At 45.3% G+C, this 27973-nt stretch overlaps 1 protein-coding gene and 1 pseudogene across 4 annotated transcripts; one reads left to right on the top strand and one right to left on the bottom strand.

The window, feature by feature from the left end:
* Positions 1 to 27973, bottom strand: ZNF589 (zinc finger protein 589). Of its 4 annotated transcripts, none has more exons than XM_005547007.5 (4): positions 27867 to 27973; positions 21899 to 21951; positions 8958 to 9084; positions 1 to 1987 (listed from the first exon to the last, which is right to left on the bottom strand). In XM_005547007.5, the coding sequence occupies exons 1-4, from the start codon at positions 27907 to 27909 to the stop codon at positions 123 to 125; spliced, it is 2088 nt and encodes a 695-aa protein (XP_005547064.3). In that variant the 5' UTR covers positions 27910 to 27973; the 3' UTR covers positions 1 to 122. The 4 variants fall into 4 exon arrangements, with proteins under 4 accessions (XP_005547064.3, XP_005547065.3, XP_073888132.1 ...); XM_005547008.5 differs by having other exon boundaries at positions 1 to 1984; XM_074032031.1 differs by lacking the exon at positions 8958 to 9084.
* On the top strand, positions 11584 to 13828 carry LOC102140733 (large ribosomal subunit protein mL66 pseudogene; annotated as a pseudogene).

Genomic DNA, 27973 nt, shown 5'->3' with positions numbered 1-27973 from the left:
TCTCTTAAGGGGCCACTTCCAGCCAACACTTTACTCTCACTCCATGAAGAAGGCTTCTCCCGAGTGTGTCCTCTGACATGTGACAAGGAATGATGTCCACGTACAGCTCTGTCCACATTACCTTACAAACAAGGCTTCTCCCTGAGCATTTCTGCTGGTGCGGCTGATGGCTGACTTGCGAAAATCACATCCTCACTCCTTGCACCTCTAAAGCTTTTCCCCAAATGTGTCTTCTGGTGTATGTTGAGCTGTGACTTCCTCCTAAAGCCTCGCCCACACTCCGTGCAAGCATAAGGCTTCTCCCCCGAGTGTATCCTCTGATGCAAGCTGAGAGTGGACTTGTGGCTAAAGTTTCGCCCACACTCCATGCACGAGTAAGGCTTCTCTCCTGTGTGTGTCCTCCAGTGTCTGCTGAGGAGTATCTTCCGGCCAAATCCCCACCCACATTCCCCACACACATAAGGCTTCTCCCCTGAATGTGTCTGCTCGTGTGCGAGGAGAGTTGATTTATCACGAAAGCCTCGCCCACACTGGCTGCACACATAAGGTTTCTCCCCGGAGTGTGTACTCCGGTGGTAGTGGAGGGTTGACTGAGCGATAAAGCCTCGCCCACACTCTCCGCAGACATAAGGCTTTTCTCCTGTGTGTGTCCTCTGGTGTCTGATGAGCTGTGATTTTGTGATAAAGCCGCGCCCACACTCCGCGCACGCATAAGGCTTCTCCCCAGAGTGTATCCTCTGATGTACACTAAGAGCGGACTTGAGGCTAAAGTTTCGCCCACACTCAAAGCACGTGTAAGGCTTCTCTCCCGTGTGTGTCCTCCAGTGTCCACTGAGGAATATCCTCCGGCTAAATCCCCGCCCACATTCCCCACACACATAAGGCTTCTCTCCTGAGTGTGTTCTCCGATGTGATTTGAGCGTCGACTTCTGGCTAAATCCATGCCCACACTCCTCACACACATGAGGTTTCACCTCTGAATGTGTCCACTGGTGTAGGAGGAGAGTCGATTTAGCACGAAAGCCTCGCCCACACTCTCTGCAAACAAAAGGCTTCTCATCTGAATGTATCCTCTGGTGTGTGTTGAGACATGATCTCCTTACAAAGCCTCGGCCACAGTCCCTGCACACGTAAGGCTTATCCCCTGTGTGAATTCTCTGGTGCTTAATGAGTTCTGACTTTTCACGAAAGCCTCGCCCACACACTGTGCACATAAATGACTTCTCCCTTGTGTGTGTCCTCTGATGTCTGATGAGGTATGGCTTGCAGCTAAAGCCTCGCCCACACTGGCTGCACACATAAGGTTTCTCCCCAGAGTGTGTACTCAGGTGGTTGCGGAGGACTGACTCAACTATAAAGCCTCGCCCACACTCTCCGCAGACATAAGGCTTTTCTCCTGTGTGTGTCCTCTGGTGTATGATGAGCTGTGACTTCCTGCTAAAGCCGCGCCCACACTCCCCGCACACCTGTGACTGCCTTTTGTCTGAAGATTTTTCTGCTGTGACTGCCTTCTGTCTGAACAGGTTTGACTTCTGGTTAAAAGCTAGTGCACACTCTCCAAACCTGACTGCTCCAAACCCTGGGGTTTCTGCCCTCTTGGAAATTCTGTCTACTTCCTCAGAGCTTGCATTCTGGGCTGGACTGAGCTGTATCTCTAATATTCTGTTGCCTCCCTGAGAGCTTATTGGTGGTCTCTGGAACAGGCTAGAGAAACCCACTAAAGTCCCCCTCTCATTTGTACTCCAAAACAAGGGTCTGACGCCTCCTTCCACTCGTTGATCTTCTGCTTCAGCCCCCCTGTGATTTTTATCAGAAGGACACTGTGGCTGTGGCTGATCCCCTGGGCAGGGGTTTCCTGGGTGGAGTTGATTTCCTGCATGGAAACCTGGAATGGGATGATTGTGTAGCTCATCTTGGCTGAGGAATTGCTGACTGCCAAAAGCCAGAGGGCAAGAAGGGCAGGTGTGGACTTCTGGCTTTGATTCTGCTGAAGAGAGAAAGTTTCCAGTCAGAAAAGTCACAGGAAGGGCTGACTGGGCTCCTGTTTTATGGTAAGACCTGGCCCATTAATCATTCTAAATGATTAAAGTCTTTCTCCCCAAGATGTGCTATGCAGGACCTGTATTTCCATTCAACTTCTTCAAACTTTTGATTTGGAAATCATTTCAAATAGACAGAAAAGCTGCAAGAATATGAATAATACAAAGGGCCAGGTACAGTGGATCATGCCTGTTAATCCCAGCACTTTGGGAGGACAAGGTGGGCGGATTGCCTGAGCTCAGGACTTGAAGACTAGCCTGGGCAACACGGTGAACGCCGTCACAAAAAAAGTTCCCGATGTTTCCCATGATTAGATTCAGATTATACATTGCACTCCATTTTTACCTATTACATGTTTTACTTTAATCCAAAAAAACCCACAGCCGAATCTATTCTATATATTATCCCAACAGAGAATCTTCCAAGTAGGCATCTGAGACATCCTCAGCTCTGTAAATATCTACAGTTATACTAAAATTATCTTCTACCATAATCACATAATGCCACAAGCATTTGTTTCCACTGAGAGAGAACAGTCTTTGTGACCTATATGGGAATGCTCTTTATGACTTTTCCTTTGAGAAGGATGGATTGAGATAGGAGTCACTTAGTCTCGATGTCCGCCAATGTAGAATGCAGTACAGAATAGTAGTTGAAGAATGTGCATAGGAAGCCTTCATTTGAGTTTCCCCACTTATCAGTAGATATTTATTAGAGGAAGATTACATGCCAGGTTCTACAGAAGTAAGGATTCATCAGTGGAGAAGACAGGCACAACTGACTTAGGAGGCTGGCTCTTGGTCCTCCAATCCAAGACCTGCTCTTCCCTGTTTTCCACAAGTCAGCAAATACAGCAATGTTACCATTGAGCTGTACTTTCCTAAGAAATATCAAAATTAAATTGCAACTGTTTCTAACCAGCTGAAAATAACAACCATGAACCTTTTGTAATCCAGGCCAGACCCTTTATCAGCCTAACTGAAGACCCTTGCCTAACTAATAAATAGGATTTTTTTTTTTTTTTTTGAGACAGCGTCTCACTCTGTCGCCAGGCTCGAGTGCAGTGGCACGATCTCGGCTCACTGCAACCTCTACCTCCCGGGTTCAAGTGATTCTCTCGCCTCAGCCTCCCGAGTAGCTGGGACTACAGGCGCCCATCACTCCACCCAGCTAATTTCTGTATTTTTAGTAGAGACGGGGTTTCACCATGTTGGGCAAGATGGTCTCAATCTCTTGACCTTGTGATCCACCCACCTCGCGGCCTCCCAAAGTGCTGGGATTATAGGTGTGAGTCACCGCCCGGCCTTTTTTTTTTTTTTTTTTTGGAGACAGTTTCACTCTTGTCGCCCAGCCTGGAGTGTAATGGTGGGATCTCCGCTCACTGCAACTTCCACCTCCTGGGTTCGAGCAATTCTCCTGCCTCAGCCTCCTGAGTGGTTGGGATTACAGGCGCGCGCCACCATAAACGGCTAATTTTTGTATTTTTAGTAGAGACGCGGTTTCACCATGTTGGCCAGGCTGGTTTCGAACTCCTGATCTCAGGTGATCCCACCCTCCTCAGCCTCCCAAAGTGCTGGGATTACAAGTGTGAGCCACTGCGCTGGCCAGGAGAATTGTTTTAACCAAACATGTATAGACCCATGGATTCATTCCATCCTATGCAGAGTCCTGGTCTTTCATATTTAATTAGCACAAATGCCATAAAACTGCCTTCCTACTATTTAGTAGTCCTCTCTGTGAACTATTCAGTAAGGTTTCTTTACTATTCATTCCCTTGCCTGACAATTAAATAAACTCCAAATTTTTATTTATTTATTCACTTGTATAAAGTTCCGATGGTCTTTATTACCTGAATTTGGATTGTAAGCTCTATTACTATTATTATTATCCTTAATAATAATAGACCCCATAATAAACATCACTTACTATGGGCCCAGCATTGTGTTTTGTGCTATGCAGGGCTTTACATAAAGACCAAATTTAATCCTGGTATTATCATTGCATAGATCGGGAAATTGAAGTTTAGAAGGATTAGTAACATTGTGTCCACAGTCATAAAGTAAGAAAGGACAAGACAGGGTTCAGGATGCCAAAATATGTGTTCCTAAATACTCTCAATACACCACGAATAACTCTGAGCTGTTTAAAGGCCTATGTTCTATAAATAATGAGATCCTTGCTTCTTTGACTAGGCCTTTGAAGAAAAGAAGCCAGTGAGAATTAAGCCCCCTGACATAGATGCAATACCTCTTGGGAAAGCTAACCAACTTTGGCCTTTGAACTACATCTAGGGGCCAGGAGTGTTCCAGGCTTTGACTACTCTAGGCTTGCAAAGCTGCCATCCAGACATCCTGATGATCAGATTCCCAGACACCCAGACCAACTGCTCCAACTCTCTCAGGACAGGAAGAGGGATGAGGACTACCTAAGCTACACCGCTCCAGAGGAGTCACTGAAACCAGGACCCCTCTCCATCCAGAAGAAATGAAGCCCTGGAGCCACAGAGTGCTGCCCTAGAATCAGGAATCGAAGAATGTGGTGGTGGGAGCGGGTAACTAAAGCCAAATGGGGCAGGGCACCGTGGCTCACGCTTGTAATCCTAACACTTAGGGAGGCCGAGGCGGGTGGATCACTTGAAGTCAGGAGTTCAAGACCAGCCTGGCAAACATGGTGAAATCTCATCTCTATTCAAGATACAAAAATTAGCCGGACATGATGGCAGGCGCCTGTAATCCCAGCTACTCGGGAGGTTGAGGCAGGAGAATCACTTGAACGCAGGAGGCGGAGGTCGCTGTGAGCCAGGATCGCACCATTGTACTCCAGCCTGGGTGACAGAACAAGACTCTGTCTCAGACAAATAAATAATAAAGCCAACTGGACCCCCATCCATCCAAAAGAAATTAAGCCCTGGAGCCACAGAGTTCTGTCCTAGAAGAAGGAACAGAAGAATGGAATGGGAGTGGGTGACTAAAGCCAATTCTTCCTCTTATTTTATTTTATTTTATTTTTTTGAGACAGAGTCTCTGTTGCCCAGGCTGCAGTGCAATGGTGTGATCCTGGCTCACTGCAACCTCCGCTTCCCAGGTTCAAGCAATTCTCTTGCCTCAGCCTCCCAAGTAGCTGGGACTACAGGGGTGTGCCACTGTGCCCAGCTAACTTTTGTATTTTTAATAGTGACGGGGTTTCACCATGTTGCCCAGGCTGGTCTCAAACTCCTGAGCTTCGAACTCAGCCTCCCAAAGAGAAAGGATTACAGGTGTGAGCCACCGCGCCTGGCCTTTTTGTTTTTATTTATTTATTTATTTATTTATTTTTGGGATGGAGTCTCGCTCTGTCACCCAGGCTGGAGTGCAGTGGCGTGATCTCGACTCACTGCAACCTCCGCCTCCCGGATTCAAGCGATTCTCCTGCCTCAGCCTCCTGAATAGCTGGGATTACAGGCACATGCCACCTCGCCCGGCTAATAGTTTTAGTAGAGACAGGGTTTCACCATGTTGGTCATGCTGGTCTCGAACTCCTGACCTCATGATCCGCCCGCCTCGGCCTCCCAATGTGCTGGGATTAGAAGCGTGAGCCACTGCACCTGGCCTCTTCCTTCTTTTTTCTACATTTCTAATAAACAAGACCCTTCAACTTAAAAAAAAGGAAGTCCATAATGTTCAGAGTAAAAGCCAAGCTGCTCAGAGGGCCCACTGGGTTCCACCTACTGCTTCTTTGACTCAAGCCTATTCTCCAGCCTTCATTTGTTCCATCTGAGCCACACTATCCTCCCATCCAGATGACTTACACTGTCTGGTTTCTATGTCTACAGCACCCTTCTCCCATACATATCACTGGTATAGTCTAAGAATGCAGAACTAGACCCAGCGTTTAATAGTCAATACATACTTTTGAGTAAATCAGTGACAGGAGCCAAGTTAATTAAAAAAGGACTAGAGGGTTAGGCAGAAGATGTTCTCAATACTGTCAGAACAAAAGCCTCCTTTTTGTAACTTATGTTTCGTAACATCTCACTTACTGTCCTGAAATAAAATTCATATTTAATTAAATGTACTCATATGCAGAATGTTTTGTGTTTTTTTTCTCTCCAAGATGGAGTCTTGCTCTGTCGCCCAGGCTGAAGTGCAGTGGTGCAATCTTGGCTCACTGCAACCTCCGCCTCCCAAGTTCAAGTGATTCTCCTGCCTCAGCCTCCTGCATAGCTGGGATTACAGGTGCACATCACCATGCCTGGCTGATTTTTTTTTTTTTTTCTATTTTTAGTAGAGGTGGGGTTACACCGTGTTGGCCAGACTGTTCTCAAACTCCTGACCTCGTGATCCGCCGGCCTCAGCCTCCCAAAGTGCTGGGATTACAGGCATGAGCCACCACGCCTGGCCGCAGAATGTTTTAATAATGTAATGCCCTATCCAAAACATTACAAAGAAAGGAACTGGGCGTGGCAGCTCACGCCTGTAATCCCAACACTTTGGGAGGCTGAGGCAGGCAGATCATCTGAGGTCAGTAGTTTGAGACCAGCCTGACCAACATGGTGAAATCCTGTCTCCACTAAAAATACAAAAATTAGCTGGGCATGGCGGCACATGCCTGTAATTCCAGCTACTCAGGAGGCTGAGGCAGGACAATTGCATGAACTGGGGAGGCAGAGGTTGCCATGAGCCGAGATTGCACCACTGCACTGCAGCCTGGGTGACAAGAGCAAAGTTCAGTCTCAAAAAAAAAAAGAAAAAAAGAAAGAAAAAAAGAAAAAAAGAAAGTAATTTACAATAAAAATATTCATTTCAATATGTAATCTCTTGACAGGGCTACATTATGAGACATACCAGAGCAATCAGGTGCTTACAGGACAAGACAAGTGCTTACACTGTAGACAAGACAGCTACAAATGCAGACACACATGGATGTGCCTTATTGATGACTATGTGTGTTCTAGTAGTGACAGACCTAAGTGTGCTATGCAAGTGGTTACTCAAACACCACAACCAGCACTGCCATGAGTGATGTGATTTTTTTTTCATATTGGTGAACACCTCTTGGTAAAGCTCAAAAACTATTTTCTCTTGATTTACAATCTACCATGCAAAAATTACTTTATGATACTATCTAACATAGATTTATATTCTAGATTCAGAACATTACAAACAGATCCGTGGGCTACAGGGGAAAAAAAAAAGGAGACAGAGAAGGAGCTGATATAAATTAAGAGAATTTTTTAGAAGATGGAATGTGTGGATCTCATCTGAATCCCAATTCAATTTTGCAAAAAAACTTGAGATGATCTAGGTGTTGGATGATACTGAAGCATTCCTGGTAACTTTCTGAGTTCTGATCATGACACTGTGGTTATATAAGAAAATATTAGGCCGGGCACAGTGGCTCATGCCTGTAATCCCAGCACTTTGGGAGGCTGAGGCAGGTGGATCATCTGAGGTCAGGAGTTCGAGACCAGCCTGGCTAACATGGTGAAACCCCGTTTCTACTAAAAATACAAAAAAATTAGCGGGGTGTGGTGGTGCGTGCCTGTAATCCCAGCTACTCGGGAGGCTGAGGCAGGAGAATTGCTTGAACCCGGAAGGTGGAGGTTGCAGTGAGCCAAGATCGCGCCACTGCATTCCAGCTTGGGCAACAAGAGTGAAACTCCATCTCAAAAAAAATAAATAAATAAAATAAAATATCCTTATTTATTGGAGTTGCACTGTGATATAACATGAGTGGTATGTCATGATATTTGAGATTTGCTTTAAATAATTCAGCAATAAGAGAAAAAGTGATGTAGAGAGAAAGGGAAAGATGGATCAAGAACAAAAACAGTTTAACACCTGAAATGGATCCAATGAGATCCAAAGTTTCAGGGTCAAGATTAATTTGAATCAGATTATTTTAAGACAATTTTAACATATTCTTCAGAATCAACAAAATGTATGAGCATAAAGATAGAGTAACAAGACCAGATGAAATGAGACCAGATCAGATTGGCCAATTGAAAGCTAACTTAAATGGATGAATCTGCACTGAAATAGAAATAAGCAAAACTAGGATTGAAATGAGGCCAATTCAAATGAGATTAAAGCAGTGCAAAATAGGTCTAAACAGATGCAAAGAGAATAAATCAGAACTATTTAATTCATAGCTATGCCAGATGAAGACAAACCTTGAGAAAGCTGCTGAGAGAAATGTGAGGAACTTTGAAAATCTGACTCTCATCAATAACTCAAGAATATCCAGAATGATTTTGTTATTTGCTAACCTAGTAATCAGTTTTAGTTTTCAAATAAGTGAATAAAAACATGATGTATGATATCCAGTAATCTTTAAAACATCAAACTGACAGACTTATACCTTAAACCTCAAACATTTCCAACTTCTAGGTCATAGAAGGCATCTCTTACTATTCTCCTCCTCGTTCTCTGTACTCCAAACACCTTGGCCTCTTTACTTTTCCTCCAAAGGACTAGATATGCTCCTGCCTCCAGAGCCGTGGCACTGCTTTCCTCTTGTCTGGAGCAGTTTCCCACCTGACCCACATACCCAACCTCCTTACCTCCTTCAAGCCTTTGTTCAAATGTACTTCCTCAGAGAGGCCTACCCTGATCACGCAATTTAAAAGTTCAGCCAGTTGCCTCCACACCCAGGCACTTCAGATCTCCCTTAATCTGCTCTACTTATATTTATATATATCTTATACATTTTTTAACTATGTAGCACTTCTTATCCTTTGACATATATAATTTACCTATATATGCTGCTTATTGTACATTGTCAGTCTACCTATACTAGAATGTAAGCTCCATGAGAGAAGAATTGCTTTATTATTCTATTCATCGATATGTTCTAAGAGATTAAAACATTGGCTGGCACACTGAATATGGTCAGTAAATACTTAAATGGAAAAATGAAGGAAGAGAACATATCCTCACCCAACGAGACCAGATTCCTGAGATTTTCCAGCATCACTTCTTTGAATAGGTTCCTCTGCTCAAGGTTCAGTCTCTTCCACTCTGCCTCAGTGAAAAGCACAGCCACATCCTCGAAAGTCACTGGTCCCTAAATCAACCAATAAATTCATATTCATCAAGTCACAATTAAGATTCACAGGGAGAATGGAACTGGTGGTCTTGGAGAATCTAGCTACATAAGAAATGGATCTAGGCCAGGCACGGTGGCTCACACCTACAATCCCAGCACTTTGGGAGGCCAAGGTGGGAGGTTACCTTGAGGTCAGGAGTTCAAGACCAGCCTGGCTAATATGTTAAAACACTGTCTCCAGTAAAAATACAAAAATTAGCTGGGCGTGGTGGCACACGCCTGTAGTCCCAGTTACTCGGGAGGCTGAGGCGGGAAAATCGCTTGAACCCTAGAGGCAGAGGTTGCAGTAAACCAAGATCACTCCACTGCACTCCAATGTGGGTGACAGAGGGAGACTCTGCCTCAAAAAAAAAAAAAAAAAAAAGAGAGAAAGAAATGGATTTGCTACTTGGGAGGCTGAGGTGGGAGGATTGCTTGAGCCCAGGAGTTCAAGACTAGCTTGGGCAACACAGTGAGACCCTGTCTCTATGAAAAATAAACAAAAATTAGCCAGGTATGGGGGTGTACACCTGTAGTTCCAGCTATTCAGGAGGCTGAGGTAGGAGGATTGCCTGATCCTAGCAGGTCAGGGCTACAGTGAGCTGAGATTGCACCATTGCACTCTGGCCTGGGTGACCAGAGCGAGACCGTCTCAAAAAAACCTACACCATATGCTTTTTCATCTTCAAGTCTCTTCTCTTCAAAATGAGTATTCAGTGGTGTTTTCTCTTTAGTTATACTTGAAAGGTGGCATTGCCCTCAGATACCAAGGGAGCCACCAATCAACTTACTTCTACTGAATTCAAGCATTATTTGCTCAGTGACCAACTGCTTCAGCCTGTGGGTATTTCATGACACTCCTAACTTGCCCTAGATTTTTTTTTTTTTTTTTTTTTTTTTGAGACAAGTCTTACTCTGTCGTCCAGGCTGGAGTGCAGTGGCGTGATCTTGGCTCACTGCAGCCCCTGCCTCCCGGGTTCAAGTGATTCTCCTGCCTCAGCCTCCCAAGTAGCTAGGACTACAAGTGCATATCACCACGCCTGGCTAATATTTTGGGGGTTTTTTTGTTTTTTTGTTTTTTTTTTAGTAGAGATGGGGTTTCACCATGTTGGCCAGGCTAGTTTCTAATTCCTGACCTCAAGTGATCTGCCTGCCTTGGACTTGCTTTAGATTTTTAACTTTACTCTGCAGACTTTGGGGAACATTTGCACATTATTCCCAGCTGCTTCTGATCGTCCTGAGTATCTCTTCTCTGACTCAGCTTCTTCCTCCTATTCTCAGGTATTCATCAGTCTTCTTGTCCACCTTCCAGTGGTCCTTGGCACTTCAGGAGTTGGGAATATATATTCCAGGTTCTAAAGCGAAACTAACTAAGCTTCTATGAAATCAAAGATGACAGTAGGGGCTGGAGAAAGCACACTGCAAGGCTACCAAGCCAGAGCTTCTTAGCATCCTCCCCTGAGAGCTGGACTATAAAAGAGATTTAATAAAACCCAGCACAGAAGAGCAGAAGCAGTAGAGAATAATAATGACGCTGAGGCCGGGCGCGGTGGCTCAAGCCTGTAATCCCAGCACTTTGGGAGGCTGAGACGGGCGGATCACGAGGTCAGGAGATCGAGACCATCCTGGCTAACACGGTGAAACCCCCGTCTCTACTAAAAAAAACTAGCCGGGCGAGGTGGCGGGCGCCTGTAGTCCCAGCTACTTGGGAGGCTGAGGCAGGAGAATGGCGTGACCCGGGAGGCGGAGCTTGCAGTGAGCTGAGATCCGGCCACTGCATTCCAGCCTGGGCGACAGAGCAAGACTCCGTCTCAAAAAAAAAAAAAAAAAAAAAATAATGACGCTGAGCTAAGAGTAGGAAACTAGGTGTAGATACTGAAATCCTTGAGTGTGTGAGAAGTTTTGGGAGGGATGTCACATCTATAGCCAGCAGCCCAGGCAGTCAGGCTGCATGGCATAGTGTAGGAGGGAGGACAGAAAGTCTAGACAGCAGGCCAGGACCCAGGATTAGGCAGCCAAGGCCTGAGCGGGCAGTGGTGTGGGCTGCTGTCCCTTACATGCTTTCCATGACCTGCTGCTTCAGGCATATCCTGGTTCTCATATGCTCAGTGATCTTTCCACTTGTCTTTTTATATCCCGGGTCTCATAATTTCTCTTGTTCAAGCCTTGTGTCTCTCATGTTCCAACATCCTCTCCATTTCTCTCTTGACTCCTCTTCCCCCTCTAGTTCTTCCACTGAAGCATAAAACAGGCTCAGCTACAATGGAAGCTAGGCTTTTTGCACAGTGGATGTAGTAGGAGCCCAATCTATGGAGCCCGACCACATAAGTCCAAATCCCAACTTTGCCACTTATACAATACATGACCTTTGGAAACTTACATAACCTCTCTGTGTCTTAGTTTCCACATCTATAAAATGGGCTTGATAATGACACCTACTATCTTAATAAAGATAAAGCACTGACATCAATGCCTGACATGCAGTAAACACTTGCTATTACTATTTGCTATAATTAAGCAATGGAATGTTTTATATTTAAATGAAAACTGGTTTTTAAAATAAGTAAATAATTTTTGGTTCTCAAAAAATAATCAAACATTCTGTCCAGTACAAGGCAAGAAGAGGAAGTAAAAAGCATAGAGACTGGTAAGGAAGAAATAAAATTACCCCATTTGCCAAGGACATGGTTTTCTATGCAGGAAATGCAAAGGAATCTATAAAAATGATCATATAACTAGTAAGTGAGTCCAGGAGGATTGAAAGATACAAGATGAACACATAAACATCCATCGTATTCCTATAGATTAGCAACAACCATGTGAAACTGAAATTAAAAACATAATACCATTTACAATCACTCCCCCCAAAAAGAGGTGCCTAACATAAACCCAACAAAACAAGTATAACATCTGTACACTGAAAACTACAAAATGCCAATGGAAAAAAAAAATCAAAGAAGATCTAGCTAAATGGGGAGACAAAGCATGTTCATGAGTTGGAAGGCTCAACAAAGACGTCAATCTTCCCCAAAATGATCTATAGATTTAACACAATTCCTATCAAAATCCCAAACAGATTTTTTTTGTAGATTTATAGACAACTTATCCTATTATATATATAAGGCAAAGAAACTAGAAGAACAAAGTAAGAGGGATCACTCTACCTCATATTAAACTTACTACTATTTGGTCACTGCAATACTTGAGACAGGGTATTGATGGAAGAATAGACACACAGATCAATAGAAGAGAACCGAGAACCAAGAACCCAAAAAGAGATCAACACAAATACCCCAAATTGCTAAAAGTAATTCAATGAAGAATAGATTTTGCAACAAACGGCGCTGGACCAACTGGACATTCACAGACAAAAAAATTAACCTGAACCTAAAACCTCACACCGTATACAAAAAAAAAAAAAAAAAAAAAAATCAAAAAGAATCACTAATTTAAATATAAAAATATAAAAATGTTAGAAAAAAATACAGGAGAAGATCTGTATTGGGACCTAGTGCTTGGTAAAGAGTTCTTAGACATGACACCAAAACCACAATCCATAAAAGAAAAACACAATAAAACAGACTTCACCGAAATTAAAACTTTTTTCAGTGGCTCACGTCTGTAATCCTAGCACTTCACTTTGGGAGGCTGAGGCAGGCGGATCTCCTGAGGTCAGGAGTTTGAGACCAGCCTGGCCAACATGGTGAAACCCCATCTCTACTGGAACATAGAAGCAGACGGAACATTTCCTAACGCATCCTATGAATCCAGCATTACCCTAATAGCAAATCTAGATAAAGACATTAGAAATTAAAACTATAGATCAATAGATCTCACAGAGACACAATACCCCCCTCCCAAAATATAAGAAAATCAAATCCAGAAAAGTATAAGAATTACACACCACACTTGGGTTTATTATAGTTCTGCAAAGCTGGTTCAACATTTGAAAATCAATCATTGTAGAGGTCAGGGTTGGTTTTTCAAGACGGCTGCCTTCGAGGCTCTGGGGTCCGGCTGTGGGCAGCTTCCCCATGGGCTCCTAGCAGGCCCAGCAGCGACCAGCTGGTCTCAGCTTCCAGCTCGCCGGTTCAGGGCAGTGGTGGAGATCCAAGAAGGAAAGACAACTATAATTGAAGGCCGTATCACAGCAACTCCCAAGGAGAGTCCAAATCCTCCAAACCCCTCTGGTCAGTGCCCCATTTGCCATTGGAACCTGAACCACAAGTAAAACTATGACAATGTTTTGCTGCTTAGCCAGTTCATCCAGCCTCATGGAGGCACGCTGCCCTAAAAGATGACAGGCCTATGCCGGGAAGAGCACTGCAAGATGGAGGAGTGTGTGAAGATGGCCTACCAAGCAGGTCTGTTACCAAATCATAGGCCTCAGCTTCCTGAAGGAGTTGTTCCAAAGAGCAAACCCCAACTCAACCAGTATCTGATGCGCTGGGCTCCCCACTCCCTCAGGCCCATCTACATAAAAGGCCTCCCCTGGAACAGGGTGCTCATGGCCTTGGGGTCCCCCCTCCTGAGGGACAATGTCTGCTACTCAAGAACACCTTGGAAGCTGTATCACTGACAGACAGCAGAGCTTCTAGAGTTCCTCCTGCACTATGGAGTAGGAGGCCCACTCACAAGCCCTCGGTCACAACTATAGTCCTGCCCCAACCGCCCCATGACGGCCTGGCCCCTCTGACATGTATGGACAGGTGACAGTGGGACGAACTTCAGTACCCTTGGCCTCCCCAGTAGCAATGCTGGGAGCTAGAGGCAGGCAGGGCAGTTGGGTCCCTCGGCAGCTGCTGTGGGGCTTGGGCCATACTCAGTGCTGGGAACAGAAGATTTTGCCCAATGGAATGTCATAAACTAGGCTCGTGGGCTTAAAGAAAAGAAAAGAAAATCAATCATTGTAATCCACCATGTTAATAGGCTAAAGAAACAAAATCAGATGATCATATCATTTGATGCAGAAAACACACTTGACAAAACCCAACATCTAGTGACTATAAAAATTCTCAGTTGCCAGGCGTGGCGGCTCATGCCTGTAATCCCAACAGTTTGGGAGTTTAAAGCAGGATTGCTTGAGCTCAGGAGTTTGAGATCAGCCTGGGCAACATGGCAAGACCCCGTCTCTGGCCAGCCATGGTGACTCTTGCCTGTAATCCCAGCACTTTGGGGCACTAAGGCAGGCAGATCACCTGAGGTTACAAGTTCGAGACCAGCCTGGCCAACATGGCAAAACCCTGTCTCTACTAAAAATAAATAAACTAGCCAGGCATGGTGGTGGGCACCTGTAATACCAGCTACTCGGGAGGCTGAGGCAGGAGAATCACCTGAACCTGGGAAGCGGAGGTTGCAGTGAGCCAAGATCATGCCACTGCACTCCAACCTGGAGACAGAGCAAGACTTTGTCTCAACAACAACAAAAAAAGGTAAAAAACTCTCAGCTAGGCATGGTGGCTCAGTACTTTGGGAGGCTAAGGTAAGCAGATCACTTGAGGTCAGGAGCTTGAGACCAGCCTGGCCAACATGGTGAAACCCCGTCTCCACTAAAAATACAAAAATTAGCTGGGCGTGGTGGTGCACACCTGTAATCCCAGCTACTTGGGAGGCTGAGGCATGAGAATTGCTTGAACCCAAGAGGCAGAAGTTGCAGTGCACCGAGATGGCACTTCTGCACTCCAGTCTGGCAGATAGAGTGAGACTGTCTCAAAAAAATAAAAAACAAAAATAAAAAGTAATAGCTCTCAGCAAACTAGAAATATAGCAGAACTTCCTCAATTGACAAAGAACATCTACAAAAAACCTACAACAAACATCCTGCTTTATAGCGAGAGACTAGATGGTTTTCCTAGATAACGGGAAACAAAGCAAGGATGCCTTCTCTCACCACTCCTGTTCAACATTGTACTGAAAGTCCTAGCTACTGCAATGAGACAAGAAAAAGAACATGTACACATATTTGAAAAGAAGTAAAGCTGTCTTTGTTCACAGATGACATGACTGTCTACATAGGAAATCCCAGAGAATCTACAAAAATAAGTAAATAAATAAATAAAAATCTTGGAACTAATAAACAAGCATAGAAAGGCTGCAGGATATAAGATCATCTGCTTTCCTATATGTCAACTGCTTTCCTATATACCAGGAATGAACAATTAGAATTTTAAATTTTACACACACACATACACACAGAGTATCAAAAAATTAAAGCAATTGGGGTTCAAGCAATTCTCCTGAGATTACAGGCATCAGCCACCGCGCCTGGCTTGTTTTGTTTTGTTTTGTTTTGTTTTGAGACGGAGTCTTGCTCTGTCGCCCAGGCTGGAGTGCAGTGGCCAGATCTCAGCTCACTGCAAGCTCCGACTCCCGGGTTTATGCCATTCTCCTGCCTCAGCCTCCCGAGTAGCTGGGACTACAGGCGCCCGTCACCTCACCCGGCTAGTTTTTTGTATTTTTTAGTAGAGACAGGGTTTCACCGTGTTAGCCAAGATGGTCTCGATCTCCTGACCTCGTGATCCGCCCGTCTCAGCCTCCCAAAGTGCTGGGATTACAGGCTTGAGCCACCGCGCCCGGCCTTGTTTTGTTTTTTAAGAGATAAGGTCTCACTCTGTCGCCCAGGCTGGAGTACAGTGGCATAATCATAGCTTAATGCAGTCTTAAACTCCTGAGCTCAAGTGATCCTCCCACGGCAGCCTCCCAAGTAGCTAGGACTACAGGTACATGCCACCAATCCCAGTGAATTTCTTTTTTAATTTTTTAGAGATGGGTTCTTGCTGTGTTGCCCAGACTAGTCTTGAACTGCTGGGCTCAAGTGATACTGTCACTTGAGGAAAACGTCAAACGAATCCCAAGTAAGGGACATTCTACAAAATATCTGACTAGTACTTCCTTGGAGACATGACAACTAAGTGTAATATGATAACCTGGATGGGATCTTGGAACAGAAAACGGTCATTAAAACTAAAGAAATCCGAATAAAGTATGGACTTTAGTTAATAACCACCACTATTATTGATTCATTAATACTAACGGTGACAGCCGGGCATGGTGGCCACACCTGCAGTCCAAACACTTTGGGAAGCCAAGGATTACTTGAGGTCAGGAGTTTGGGACCAGCCTGGCCAACATGGCGAAAGCCCATCTACTGAAAATACAAAAAACAGCCATGTGTGGTGGTGCACGCCTGTAATCCCAGCTACTCAGGAGGCTGAGGCAAGAGAATCACTTGAACCGAGGAAGCAGAGGCTGTAGTGAGCTGAGATTGCACAACTGCACTCCAGCCTGGGAAACAGAGGGATCTTCTGTCTCAAAAAAAAAAAAAAGAAAAAAGAAAAAGCCCAGATTATTAAGATAAAGATCTACATAAATGAGGAAAAAATTGTCTAAATAAATGGAGAGACACTGTGCTGATGGACCAGAACACTCAATAATGTTAAGATGTTATTTTCCCCCAAACTAATATAAAAATTCAAAGCAATTCAATCAAAATCTCATTGTAGAAATTGATACAATTTCAATTTCAAATTGATAGATTTCAATATTTATATAAAAATGCAAAAGACTTAGAATATGCAAAGCAACCTCAAAAAAATAATAAAATTAGCCAGGTGCGGTGGCTCATGCCTGTAATCCCAGCACTTTAGGAGGCAGAGGCGGGCAGATCAGGAGGTCAGGAGATTGAGACCATCCTGGCTAACACGGTGAAACCCCGTCTCTACTAAAAATACAAAAAATTAGCCATGCATGGCGGTACACGCCTGTAGTCCTAGCTACTAAAGAGTCTGAGGCAGGAGAATCACTTGAACCTGGGAGGTAGAGGTTGCAATGAGCCAAGATCACGCCACTGCACTCCAGCCGGGGAGACAGAGGTGAGACTCTGTCTCAAAATAATAATAATAATAATAATAATAAAATTAAGGACTTATATATAAAAAATTAAGGACTTATACTACCTGATTTTTAAGACTTACCATAAAGCTACATTAGTGAGGAGCACAATACAAATGTGAGAAGAGTTCAAAGGAGCAGAACAGAGCACCCAGAAAACAGACCCACAACTGATTTTTCTTTTTTTTTGAGACAGGGTCTCACTCCATCACCCAGGCTGGAGTGCAGCGGTGCGAACATGGTTCACTGCAGCCTCAACCTGCCAGGCTCAAGTGATCCTCCCACCTCAGCCTCCCACATAGCTGGGACTACAGGCAAACAACTCCAGCTAATTTTTTGTACTTTTTGTAAAGATGAGGTTTCGCCATGTTGCCCAGGCTGGTCTCGAACTCCTGGGCTCAAGCGATCCACCTGTCTTGACCTCCCAGAGTGCTAGGATTACAGGTATGAGCCACTGTGCCTTGCCCCACAATTGATTTTTAACAAAAGTATCAAAGGAATTCAATGAAAGAAGGAAAGTCTTTTCAAAAACAGTGTTGGAAGAACGGAATGCCCAAATTTAAAAACAAAGAACACCAATCCCTATCTCATACCATTCCAAAAAAACCTAAAAATCACCTCAACTTAAAGTTGATTTTTTTTTTTAAGTTTCTTTTTTTTTGAGATGGAGTTTCACTCTGTTGCCCAGGCTGGAGTACGATGGTGCAATCTTGGCTCACTGCAACCTCTGCCTCCCAGGTTCAAGTGATTCTCCTGCCTCAGTCTCCCAAGCAGCTGGAATTACAGGCGCGCATCACCACGCCCAGCTAATTTTTTTTTCTTTTTTTGAGACGGAGTCTTACTCCGTCGCCCAGGCTGGAGTGCAGTGGCGTGACCTCAGCTCACTGCAACCTCCACCTCCCAGGTTCAAGTGATTCTCCTATCTCAGCCTCCCAAGTAGCTGGAACCATAGGCGCGTGCCACCACGCCCAGCTAATTTTTAGTAGAGTCGGGATTTCACCACGCTGGCCAGGCAGGCCTCGAACTCCTGACCTCAGGTGATCCACCCCTCTCGGCCTCCCAAAGTGCCAGGATTACTTGCATCAGCCATGGCGCCCGGCTGAATTTTTGTATTTTTAGTAGAGATGGAATTTCACCATGTTGGCCAGGCTGGTCTCAAACTCCTGACCTCAAGCAATCCACCCACCTCGGCCTCCCAAAGCTAGGATTGTGGGCATGAGCCACCGCCCCCAGCCAAAATTATACAGTTTCTAGAAAAAAATCTTCACAACTTGGAGATAAGTGAAGATTTCTTTGACAGCATACAGACAGCAAAAAACATAAAACAGAAAAGTTGACCAAATTTCATATTTAAAAAACCATTTTATAGTTTTAACAAACTTCATCAAAATTTTAAAACTCCTGCTCATCAAAAGACATTAAGAAAACGAATAGGTAGGCTCTAGGCTAGAACAAAATATTCATGAAACAAATACATGACAAAAGACGAGCCAGGCACCGTGGCTCACGCCTGTAATCCCAGCATTTCAGGAGGCCGAGGCAGGCGGATCACCTGAGGTCAGGAGTTCGAGACCAGCCTGGCCAACATGATGAAACCACGTCTCTACTAAAAATACAAAAACTAGCCAGGCGTGGTGTCGCATGCCTGTAATCCCAGCTTCTCAGGAGGCTAAAGCAGGAAAATCGCTTGAACCCAGGAGACGGAGATTGCAGTGAGCCAAGATCGCATCACTGTACTCCAGCACGGGCAACAGAGGGAGATTCTATCTCAAAAGAAAAAGAAAACAAGTCGTTCTCAAAGAAGTAGAGAGTAGGCCAAGTGCAATGGCTCACACCTTTAATCCCAGCATTTTGAGAGTACAAGGTGGGAGGACTGCTTGAATCCAGGAGTTCGAGACCAGCCTGGGCAACATAGTGAGACCTCGTCTCTATTTAATTAAAAAAAAAAAAAAAAGAAAGAAAGAAAGTAAAGAGTAAAATAGTAGCTACCAGAGGATGGAGAGGGGAAGGGAGAGGAAAGCAGGAGAGAGATTGGTCAATAGGTGCAGAACTACATCATACAGAAGGAATAAGTTCTGGTGTTCTATTGCAAAATAGGAAGCTTAGCGTTAACAATAATAAATTGTATTTTTTTTGTTTTTTTGAGATGGAGTCTTGCTCTGTTGCCTGGACTGGAGTGCAGTGGCTCGATCTCGGCTCACTGCAACCTCCACCTCCCAAACTCAAGTAATTCTCCTGCCTCAGCCTTCTGAGTAACTGGGATTACAGGTGCCCACTACCACACCCAGCTAATTTTTGTATTTTTAGTAGAGACGGGTTTTCCCCATGTTGGCCAGGCTGGTCTCGAACTACTGACGTCAGGTGATCCGCCCATCTCTGCCTCCCAAAGGGCTGGCATTACAGGCGTGAGCCACCATGCCCAGCCAGAACTGTATATTTCAAAATAGCTAGAAAAGAGGTTTTTGGCCAGGCGCGGTGGCTCAAGCCTGTAATCCCAGCACTTTGGGAGGCCAAGACGGGTGGATCACGAGGTCAGGAGATCGAGACCATCCTGGCTAACACGGTGAAACCCCGTCTCTACTGAAAAAATACAAAAAACTAGCCGGGCGCGGTGGTGGACGCCTGTAGTCCCAGCTACTCCGGAGGCTGAGGCAGGAGAATGGCGTGAACCCGGGAGGGGGAGCTTGCAGTGAGCTGAGATCTGGCCACTGCACTCCAGCCTGGGCGACAGAGCGAGACTCCGTCTCAAACAAAAAAAAAAAAAAAAAAAAGAAAAGAGGTTTTTGAATGTTCTCATCACAAAGAAATGATAAATGTTTAAGGTGATAGATATGCTAATTACCCCAATTTGATCATTACACAATGTATACATGTGTGAAAACATCACATTGTACCCCATTAAAAGGTACAAACATTATATGTCAATCACAAATTGTTTTAAATGTGTCAAAACTTTGAATAGACACATAAAAAAGGAAGCTATGTGAATGGCTAACAAATAGCTGTAGAGTGCTGAACTCAACAAATGGCAAATTCAAAATCTGTGCATTTCGCTGTATGTAAATTTGACCTCAGAAAAAAATCAGAAACAATATTGAATTCTACTTAATGATATGCATGCTGAAGTATTTAGAGGTGAAATGTATTGAGATCTGCAACTTTCTCTGAAGTGCATGAAAACATAAGATGGGCCGGGCACAGTGGCTCATGCCTATAATCCTAGCACTTTGGGAGGCCGAGGCGGGCAGATCACCTAAGGTCAGGACTTCGAGACCAGCCTGGCTAACACGGTGAAACCCCGTTTCTACTAAAAATACAGAAATTAGCCGGGTGTGGTGCCGCGTGCCTGTAATCCCAGCTACTCTGGATCCTGAGGCAGGAGAATCGCTTGAACTCAGGAGGTAGAGGTTGCAGTGAGCCGAGATTGCGCCATTGCACTCCAGCCTGGGCGACAAGAGCGAAACTCCGCCTCAAAAAAAAAAAAAAAAAGGTTGGGGCAGAGGAGGGAATACAGGAAAATAAAGGCAGTTGCTTCCCTGATAATGAAGTAATTTGCTCCCAAGTCACCCTCATCTGTATCAATCAAGCTTGGCCCCTATGGCCTGGAAGCTGCCCCAGAGACCAGCACAAAACCTCCTGAGAAGAATGGTGTGGCTGCTATGTCTCCTATACTCTATCCCTTCATGAAGCTATGTGAATTTAATGCAGGGTTAAAGGACATTGCATACCATGAATTTGATTATCAATCCAAAACTAAGGCCATTCTTCATGGCTGTGCATTGTTTTAACAGCTACAGCCTAACACCTAGTCTTTCCCTGTACTATTTTACAGTTTTAGCTGTCTTCATAATAATTATTACCAGTGTCATTAATTTCCTGTCTCTATGCATCATTTCCCAAAGAATCTTGGATCTTTGAGAATAAGGACAGTGAATTTAACACTCTATTTGGCTAGCTCCCACAATCTCATATAGTCCTCTGCCCAGAAACCAATAAATTAAATTTCTGGTACAGAAAAGACCATAAGGGTTGGGGGACAGGGATACGCAACATCAGAAGAAGGGGGTGAACTCTATGGGGCTCTTCATCTAAAAACATAACCCCATTTCCTAGAGTTGGAAAATGTGTTCTTTTATCACTGGGTAGTTTTCTAGGACAAAAAAAAAACAGTCAAGAAGGCATCACAGAAAATTAATGGTTTGAGATCAGAGAAATCTGGATTTAATTCCTGACTCTACCATTTGGCCATTCGCATGTCCCTGTGCATAAATCATGTAATCCCTCTAAGCCAGATGATCTCATCTCTCAAATGGGGACATCACCACCCATCTCCTACAGCTGTTAATGATTTAAACATAAGACTGAAATATTTATGGATTAAATGGTATGATGCCTTGGATTTTCTTTAATCCAGTAGGAATGGAGATGAAATAAAATTGGCCATGAGTTGATCATTGCTGAAGTGGGATGAGGATACAGAAGAGTTCATTAACTCTTTTTCCACTTTTGCATCTTTGTTTTCTATAATAAAATGTGAAAAAGAGGTCCAATGTACAAGATAAGACTATTAGATACTATTAAAGTGTTATAATTATTTGTGCAAATGTTGACATAGGGAACTTTTAATAGTGCATTTTAGGATCTTAATAACCCAAGGTTTTTATAAAAAGTTACCATTACCTTTTAGAATACTCTGAATTAATATTAAACTTGGTCATGTTTTTGTGTAAGTTCAAAAAACAGAAAGATTAAACACAAAAACCATTATAATATGCCTAGAACAATGGCTAACACAAGGCATAAACCACTTAATCACTTCCTCCCTTCCCAAGAAAGAGAGATGAGCCCATTCTCTGAGAAATGAGCCAGCATTTCAGAAAAGAGAAAGGTGGGTCCAACTCACCAGATATCTAGGCTTCCCTTCCCAAGGCCAGGCAGAATCCTTGGCAGGCAGAGCTGGGGAAAGAAAGAAGCAGTTTTAAGAAGCCAGCCCTACCAGGCCCATCATGAGGATCCCCAAGAGCCCTCTGAGCCTTGGCTGTGGTCACCTGAGCCTTCTCAGCGGACCCAGACCCCGAGCTCCTTGCACCTACTGCCTTATGCTTGAGTCAACTTCTCTATGGTCTGCACCACTTCCCTATTACATCTTTACAGAAACACTAATCTTAATCAAATGTAGTAAGGTAAACTCGAAGCATTCATCATTTTTCTACCCTAAAAATTAGCAAAACTGTTGAGACAAGGCATCATTTCCCCCATGTGTTATGTGACTCCAGGTAGACATTTTTTTTTCTTTAATTTATGAAAATGGACCGAGCACAGTGGCACGCACCTATAATCCCAGAACTCTGGGAGGCCGAGGTAGGCAGACCACTTGAGGTCAGGAGTTTGAGACCAATCTAACCAACATGGCAAAGAAACCCCATCTCCATTAAAAATACAAAAATTAGCCAGGCATGGTAGTGCACATCTATAATCCCAGTTACTCAGGAAGCTGTGGCAGGAGAATCACTTGAACCCAGGGGACGAAGGTTGCAGTGAGCAGAGATCACACCACCGTACTCCAGCCTGGGCAACAGCAAAACTCCATCTCAAAAATAGTTTATGAAAGAGAAGTCTGTGATTTAATAAAAATGTATTTTTAAAAAATGTGTCAGGCCGGTTTCAGTGGCTCACATCTTTAATCCCAACACTTTGGGAGTCTGAGGTGGGAGGATCACTTGAATCCAGGGCTTCAAGACCAGCCTGGGCGACAATGAGACCCACACCTCTAATAATAAAAATAATCATTGTGGAATTTATTGATTGATTGAGACAGGGTCTCACTGTTGCCCAGGCTAGAATGCAGTGGCGCAATCTCTGCTCACTACAACCTCCACCTCCTGGGCTCAAAGGATCCTCCCACCTCAACTTCCCTGGGATTACAGGCATGCACCACCACACCTGGCTACTTTTTGTATTTTTTGTAGAGACGGGGTTTCACCATGTTGGCCAGGCTGGTCTCAAACTCCTGACCTCAGGTGATCCACCCACCTTAGCCTCCCAAATGCTGGGATTACAGGCATGAGCCACCGCGCCCAGCCTTCCCTGCCATATCTTCGCTGAGGGGAAAGAAGAATGTTTTCCTGATCCTTGAATGTCACTGATTCTGAAAGTTCAGAAAAGGAACTGCGATGTGGTATTTCTAACCTGTGACCTGTGCCTTTGTAGAAGGGACAGAGTCTGGGGAAGGGAGTGCCTCTCGGGGAGGAGGGTCTTAGCAGCAGACCGAAGCTTTCTCCTTGACACTCTTTATTCCAGTGTGAAAGACAGGAACATACTGATAAGGCATACGTGTTTACAAGATATATAGAAGCTGGCCAGGCTCTGCATGGTGCCTCATGCCTGTAATTCCAGCACTTCGGGAGGCCAAGGCGGGCGGTAAGTAGTTCGAGACCAGCCTGGCCAACATGGTGAAACCCCATCTCTACTAAAAACGCAAAAATTAGCCAGGTGTGGTGGCGCACGCCTGTAATCCCAGCTACTTAGGAGGCTGAGGCAGGAGGATCACTTGAACCCACGAGGAGGAGGTTGCAGTGGGCTGAGATCGTGCCACTGCACTCCAGCCTGGGCAACGAGAGTGAAAAACTCCGTCTCAAAGGAAAAAAAAAAGCAGCTTATAATTTGTCTCATCTATTTTTGAGCTCCCCAGAGAGTAATAGTGCAGTTACTATGGGGAATTAGGCTAAGGGTAGCCTTGTCCTTGGGTTTGAAAGAAAAAAAAAGCCCTAAATGTGATAATGACATCACCCCTGCTGAAATCATCACCCCTGGAAAAACACTCTAAATAGACCCCAACAACAACTCTGGCTTTTGTACTAAGCTGATGAGAATGTGTCAAGTGATTTAATAAAGACATATATACAATTTCTCCTCTTGCATGCCCTAGAAAACCATCATCCTGGCCCCATAATATGTGCCTAAACTATGTATCTATCCAGAACTGCACATCTTTGTGTAAATGGAGCAGCATTTTAAAATTTTAAAAATACATAAAATTATAATCTTGTTTGATAACTGTCTTGGGTAATTTTCCAAGTTACTGTTTTCCTCACTAAAGTCAGGAGGGAAAAAAAAGCCATCTTACTATTTCAAGTTCTAAAGTTTTAGAAGTAGAAAAACTGAGTACCATGATTTGGCCACTCCCAGTGGCTACATCTGAGCAAAGCACAAGGCAAGGAGGCAAATCCTTAGAGTTTTCAGCAAAAAAGACCATCTAAGCCTTGCCCTTCCAGAGGGACAGATGGTTCTGATCCCCCTGAGCAGGCGGGAAAAAACTGAGGGACACAGAATAACCTCATACAGCTGAACTAAGGGATCCTACCTCGAGTCACGGCTCTGCCCTTACTCCTTAGGTGCCTCTCCCCAGCATAAGACCACTCACAGGCAAATCATTCAGGGAGGCAAAGAAGTCTTCCAAGAAGGGAACAGGTGTTGAATGACAGGCACACTCCAGGACCTCAGGAGCAGGTGCCTCCGCCCATGTTGGACACATCTGCAAAGCACTTAGGGAAGTCAAAGAACCTTTCTAGCTCTGTGACCACAAATCACCTTCTTTGCCACTCACAAGAGGGAAAAGTTATTCTCCTTCTAAAGTTCAACTTAGTGTTACTGTCTTTACTTTCTTTTTTTTTTTTTTTTTTTTTTTGAGACGGACTTCTGCTCTTGGTGCCCAGGCGTACAGTGGCACGCACAATCTCAGCTCACTGCAACCTCCACCTCCACCTCCACCTCCTGGGTTGAATTCTCCTGCCTCAGCCTTCTGAGTTGCTGGGACTACAAGCGCACACCACCAAGCCCGGTTAATTTTTGTATTTTTAGTAGAGACAGAGTTTCACCATGTTGGCCAGGCTGGTCTCGAACCCCTGACCTCAGATGATCCACCCGCCTCAGCCTTCCAAACTGCTGTGATTACAAACGTGAGTCACTGCAATCCGGCCCACCATCTTTACTTTCTTTAGTTTTGCTATCCAATTGAACTGGTCTTGGCACAGTAGGCAGAGACAAAGCCCACCACCCTCAAAGAGTGGATGGAAAGAGGCATAAGGGCTCCCACACAGGACAAACAGCTACATGCTGGACGATGGCTTGGCGAACTACACACAGGCCAAATCCAGCCTGTCACCTGTTGTTATACCACCCAAGGGCTAAGAATAGTCTTTACTTAAGAAAAAAAAAATTTTTAACATAAAGATGATGTCTCACTATGTTGCCCAGGCTGGTCTCAAAATCTGGGCTCAAGTGATCCTAGCCTCAACTTCCCAAAGTGCTGGAATTACAGGTGTAAGCCACCACGCTGGGCCAGTTTTTATATTTTTAAATGGCTGGAAAAAAAAAATCAAAAAGAATATTTCATAATGAAAAGTATACATGAAATTCAATGTACTTTTTTTTTTTTTTTTTTTTTTTTAGACAGAGCCTCATTCTGCTACCCAAGCTGGAGTGCAGTGACACGATCTCGGCTCATTGAAACCTCTGCCTCCAAGGGTCAAGCAATTCTTGCACCTCAGCCTCAGAGTAGCTGGGATTACAGGTGTATGGCACCACGCCCAGCTAATTGTTTTTTTTTTAAGTAGAGATGGGGTGTTGCCATGTTGACCAGGCTGGTCTTGAACTCCTGGGCTCAAGGGATCCATCCGCCTTGGCATCCCAAAGTGCTGGGATTACAGGCGTGAGCCACTGCACTCAGCCAAAGTTCAAATTTCAATGTCCATAGAGAAAGTTTTATTGGAACACAGCAATGCTCATTCGTTTACCTATAGTCTTTGCTTTCACACACCAGCAGACCACTAGCTGTGTGGCCTACAAAGCCTGAAATATTTACCACCTGGCCTTTAAAAGAAAATATTTGCGAGACCAGGTGCAGTGGCTCACGCCTGTAATCCTAGCACTTTGGGAGACCGAGGCGGGAGGATCCCTTGAGCCCAGGAGTTGGGAGACCAGCCTTGGCAACATAGGGAGACACTGTTTATTAAAAAAAACCAAACACAAAAAGTTTGCCCAGCCCTGTTCTAGACTGCTCCTGTTGGAAGTCATTTGGGGCCAGGCACAGTAGCTCACACCAGTAATCCCAACACTTTGTTGTTTTTTTTTTTTTTTTTTTTTTGAGACGGAGTCTCACGCTGTTGCCCAGGCTGGAGTGCAGTGGCGTGATCTCGGCTCACTGCAAGCTCCGCCTCCTGGGTTCACGCCATTCTCCTGCCTCAGCCTCCTGAGTAGCTGGGACTACAGGCGCCCGCCACCGCGCCCGGCTAATTTTTTTTTTGTATTTTTAGTAGAGACGGGGTTTCACTGTGGTCTCGATCTCCTGACCTTGTGATCCGCCCGCCTCGGCCTCCCAAAGTGCTGGGATTACAGGCTTGAGCCACCGCGCCCGGCCAATCCCAACACTTTGGAAGGCTGAGGCGGGTGGATTATCCGGGGTTAGGAGTTCGAGATCAGCCTGGCCAACATGGTGAAACCCAGTTTCTACTAAAAATACAAAAAAATAGCTGGGCGTGGTGGCATGTGCCTGTAATTCCAGCCACTTGGGAGGTTGAGGCAGAAGAATCGCTGGAACCTGGGGGAGAAAGGTTGCAGTGAGCGGAGATCGCCTACTGCACTCCAGCCTGGGCTACAAAGCGAGACTCTGTCTACAAAAAAAAAAAAAAAAAAGTGTTTTGGGCCGGGTAGGGGGGCTAACACCTGTAATCCCAACACTGTGTGAGGCCAACGCAGATGGATTGCTTGAGGCCAGGAGTTCGAGACCAGCCTGGCAAACATGGCGAAATCCCCTCTCTACTAAAAATACAACAGCCGGGGTGGTGAGGCGCCCCCTGTAATTCCAGCTACTCCGGAAGCTGAGGCACGAGAATCACTTGAGCCTGGGAAGCCGAGGCTGCAGTGAGCCGAGATCCCGCCACTGCATTAGGGACGGATTCAAAAAATATAAAAATGCAATATACACCGGGCGCGGTGGCTCACGCCTGTAATCCCAGCACTTTGGGAGGGCGAGGCGGGCGGATCACGAGGCCAGGAGTTCAAAACCAGCCTGGCCAACATGGTGAAACCCTGTCTCTACTAAAAATACAAAAATTAGCCAGGCGTGGTGGAGGGCGCCTGTGATCCCAGCTACTCGGGAGGCTGAGGCAGAGAATTGCTTGAACCCAGGAGACGGAGGTTGCAGTGAACAGAGATCGCGCCACTGCACTCCAGCCTGGGCGACAGAACGAGACTCCGTCTCAAAATAAATGATATAGTAATATAAAATGCTGTTCTTCAGTTGCACTCTGCACATCTCTTTTTTTTTTTTTTTTTTTTTTGAGACGGAGTCTGGCTCCGTCGCCCAGGCTGGAGTGCAGTGGCGCGATCTCGGCTCACTGCAAGCGCCGCCTCCCGGGTTTACCCCATTCTCCTGCTACCTCGCCCGGCTAGTTTTTCGTATTTTTTAGTAGAGACGGGGTTTCACCGTGTTAGCCAGGATGCTCTCGATCTCCTGACCTCGTGATCCGCCCGTCTCGGCCTCCCAAAGTGCTGGGATTACAGGCTTGAGCCACCGCGCCCAGCCGACTCTGCACATCTCAAATGCTCAACAACCATAAATGGCCAATGACTGCCGGAGTGCACAAGTGCAGGAGGCCCGGCGAAGAGTCGTGGAGTGAGCACCGTGGAGACTGCACGGGACACCTAGGGAGGAACCTGGCCCTCCAGGGGAGTAAGAGCCGCTGTAGGGGTAGTCAGCGCCTCACACAGCTCGCACCCCGCGTGCAACTCTCGCGGATACGGCCGACGCCTGCGCGGCGCCTGCGGCTGGAGCACGGGGTGGGGGAGGCGGTCTCGCTGCCCGGACTCACCTTCAGTAGCCGAGCCCAGAAGCTGTTCCCGCGGGGCCCACATCTGCGCGCGCACGCACGGACCAAACGAAGTAGCACCACCGTGTCTGAAACGGATTCGAACGCGC

Source organism: Macaca fascicularis, chromosome 2 (genome assembly GCF_037993035.2).
Source record: "Macaca fascicularis isolate 582-1 chromosome 2, T2T-MFA8v1.1".
Taxonomy (NCBI): Eukaryota; Metazoa; Chordata; class Mammalia; order Primates; family Cercopithecidae; genus Macaca; species Macaca fascicularis.
This window is presented reverse-complemented; position numbering and strand designations above follow the sequence as displayed.

Coding starts and splice junctions, on each gene's coding strand:
- ZNF589 (XM_005547007.5), bottom strand. CDS start 27,909: ATGTGGGCCCCGCGGGAACAGCTTCTGGGCTCGGCTACTGAAG. Junction 9,085..21,898: donor AAGGGAAGCCTAGATATCTG/GTGAGTTGGACC, acceptor TGGTTGATTTAG/GGACCAGTGACTTTCGAGGA. Junction 1,988..8,957: donor CAGGAATCTGGTCTCGTTGG/GTGAGGATATGT, acceptor TTCTCTCTTCAG/CAGAATCAAAGCCAGAAGTC.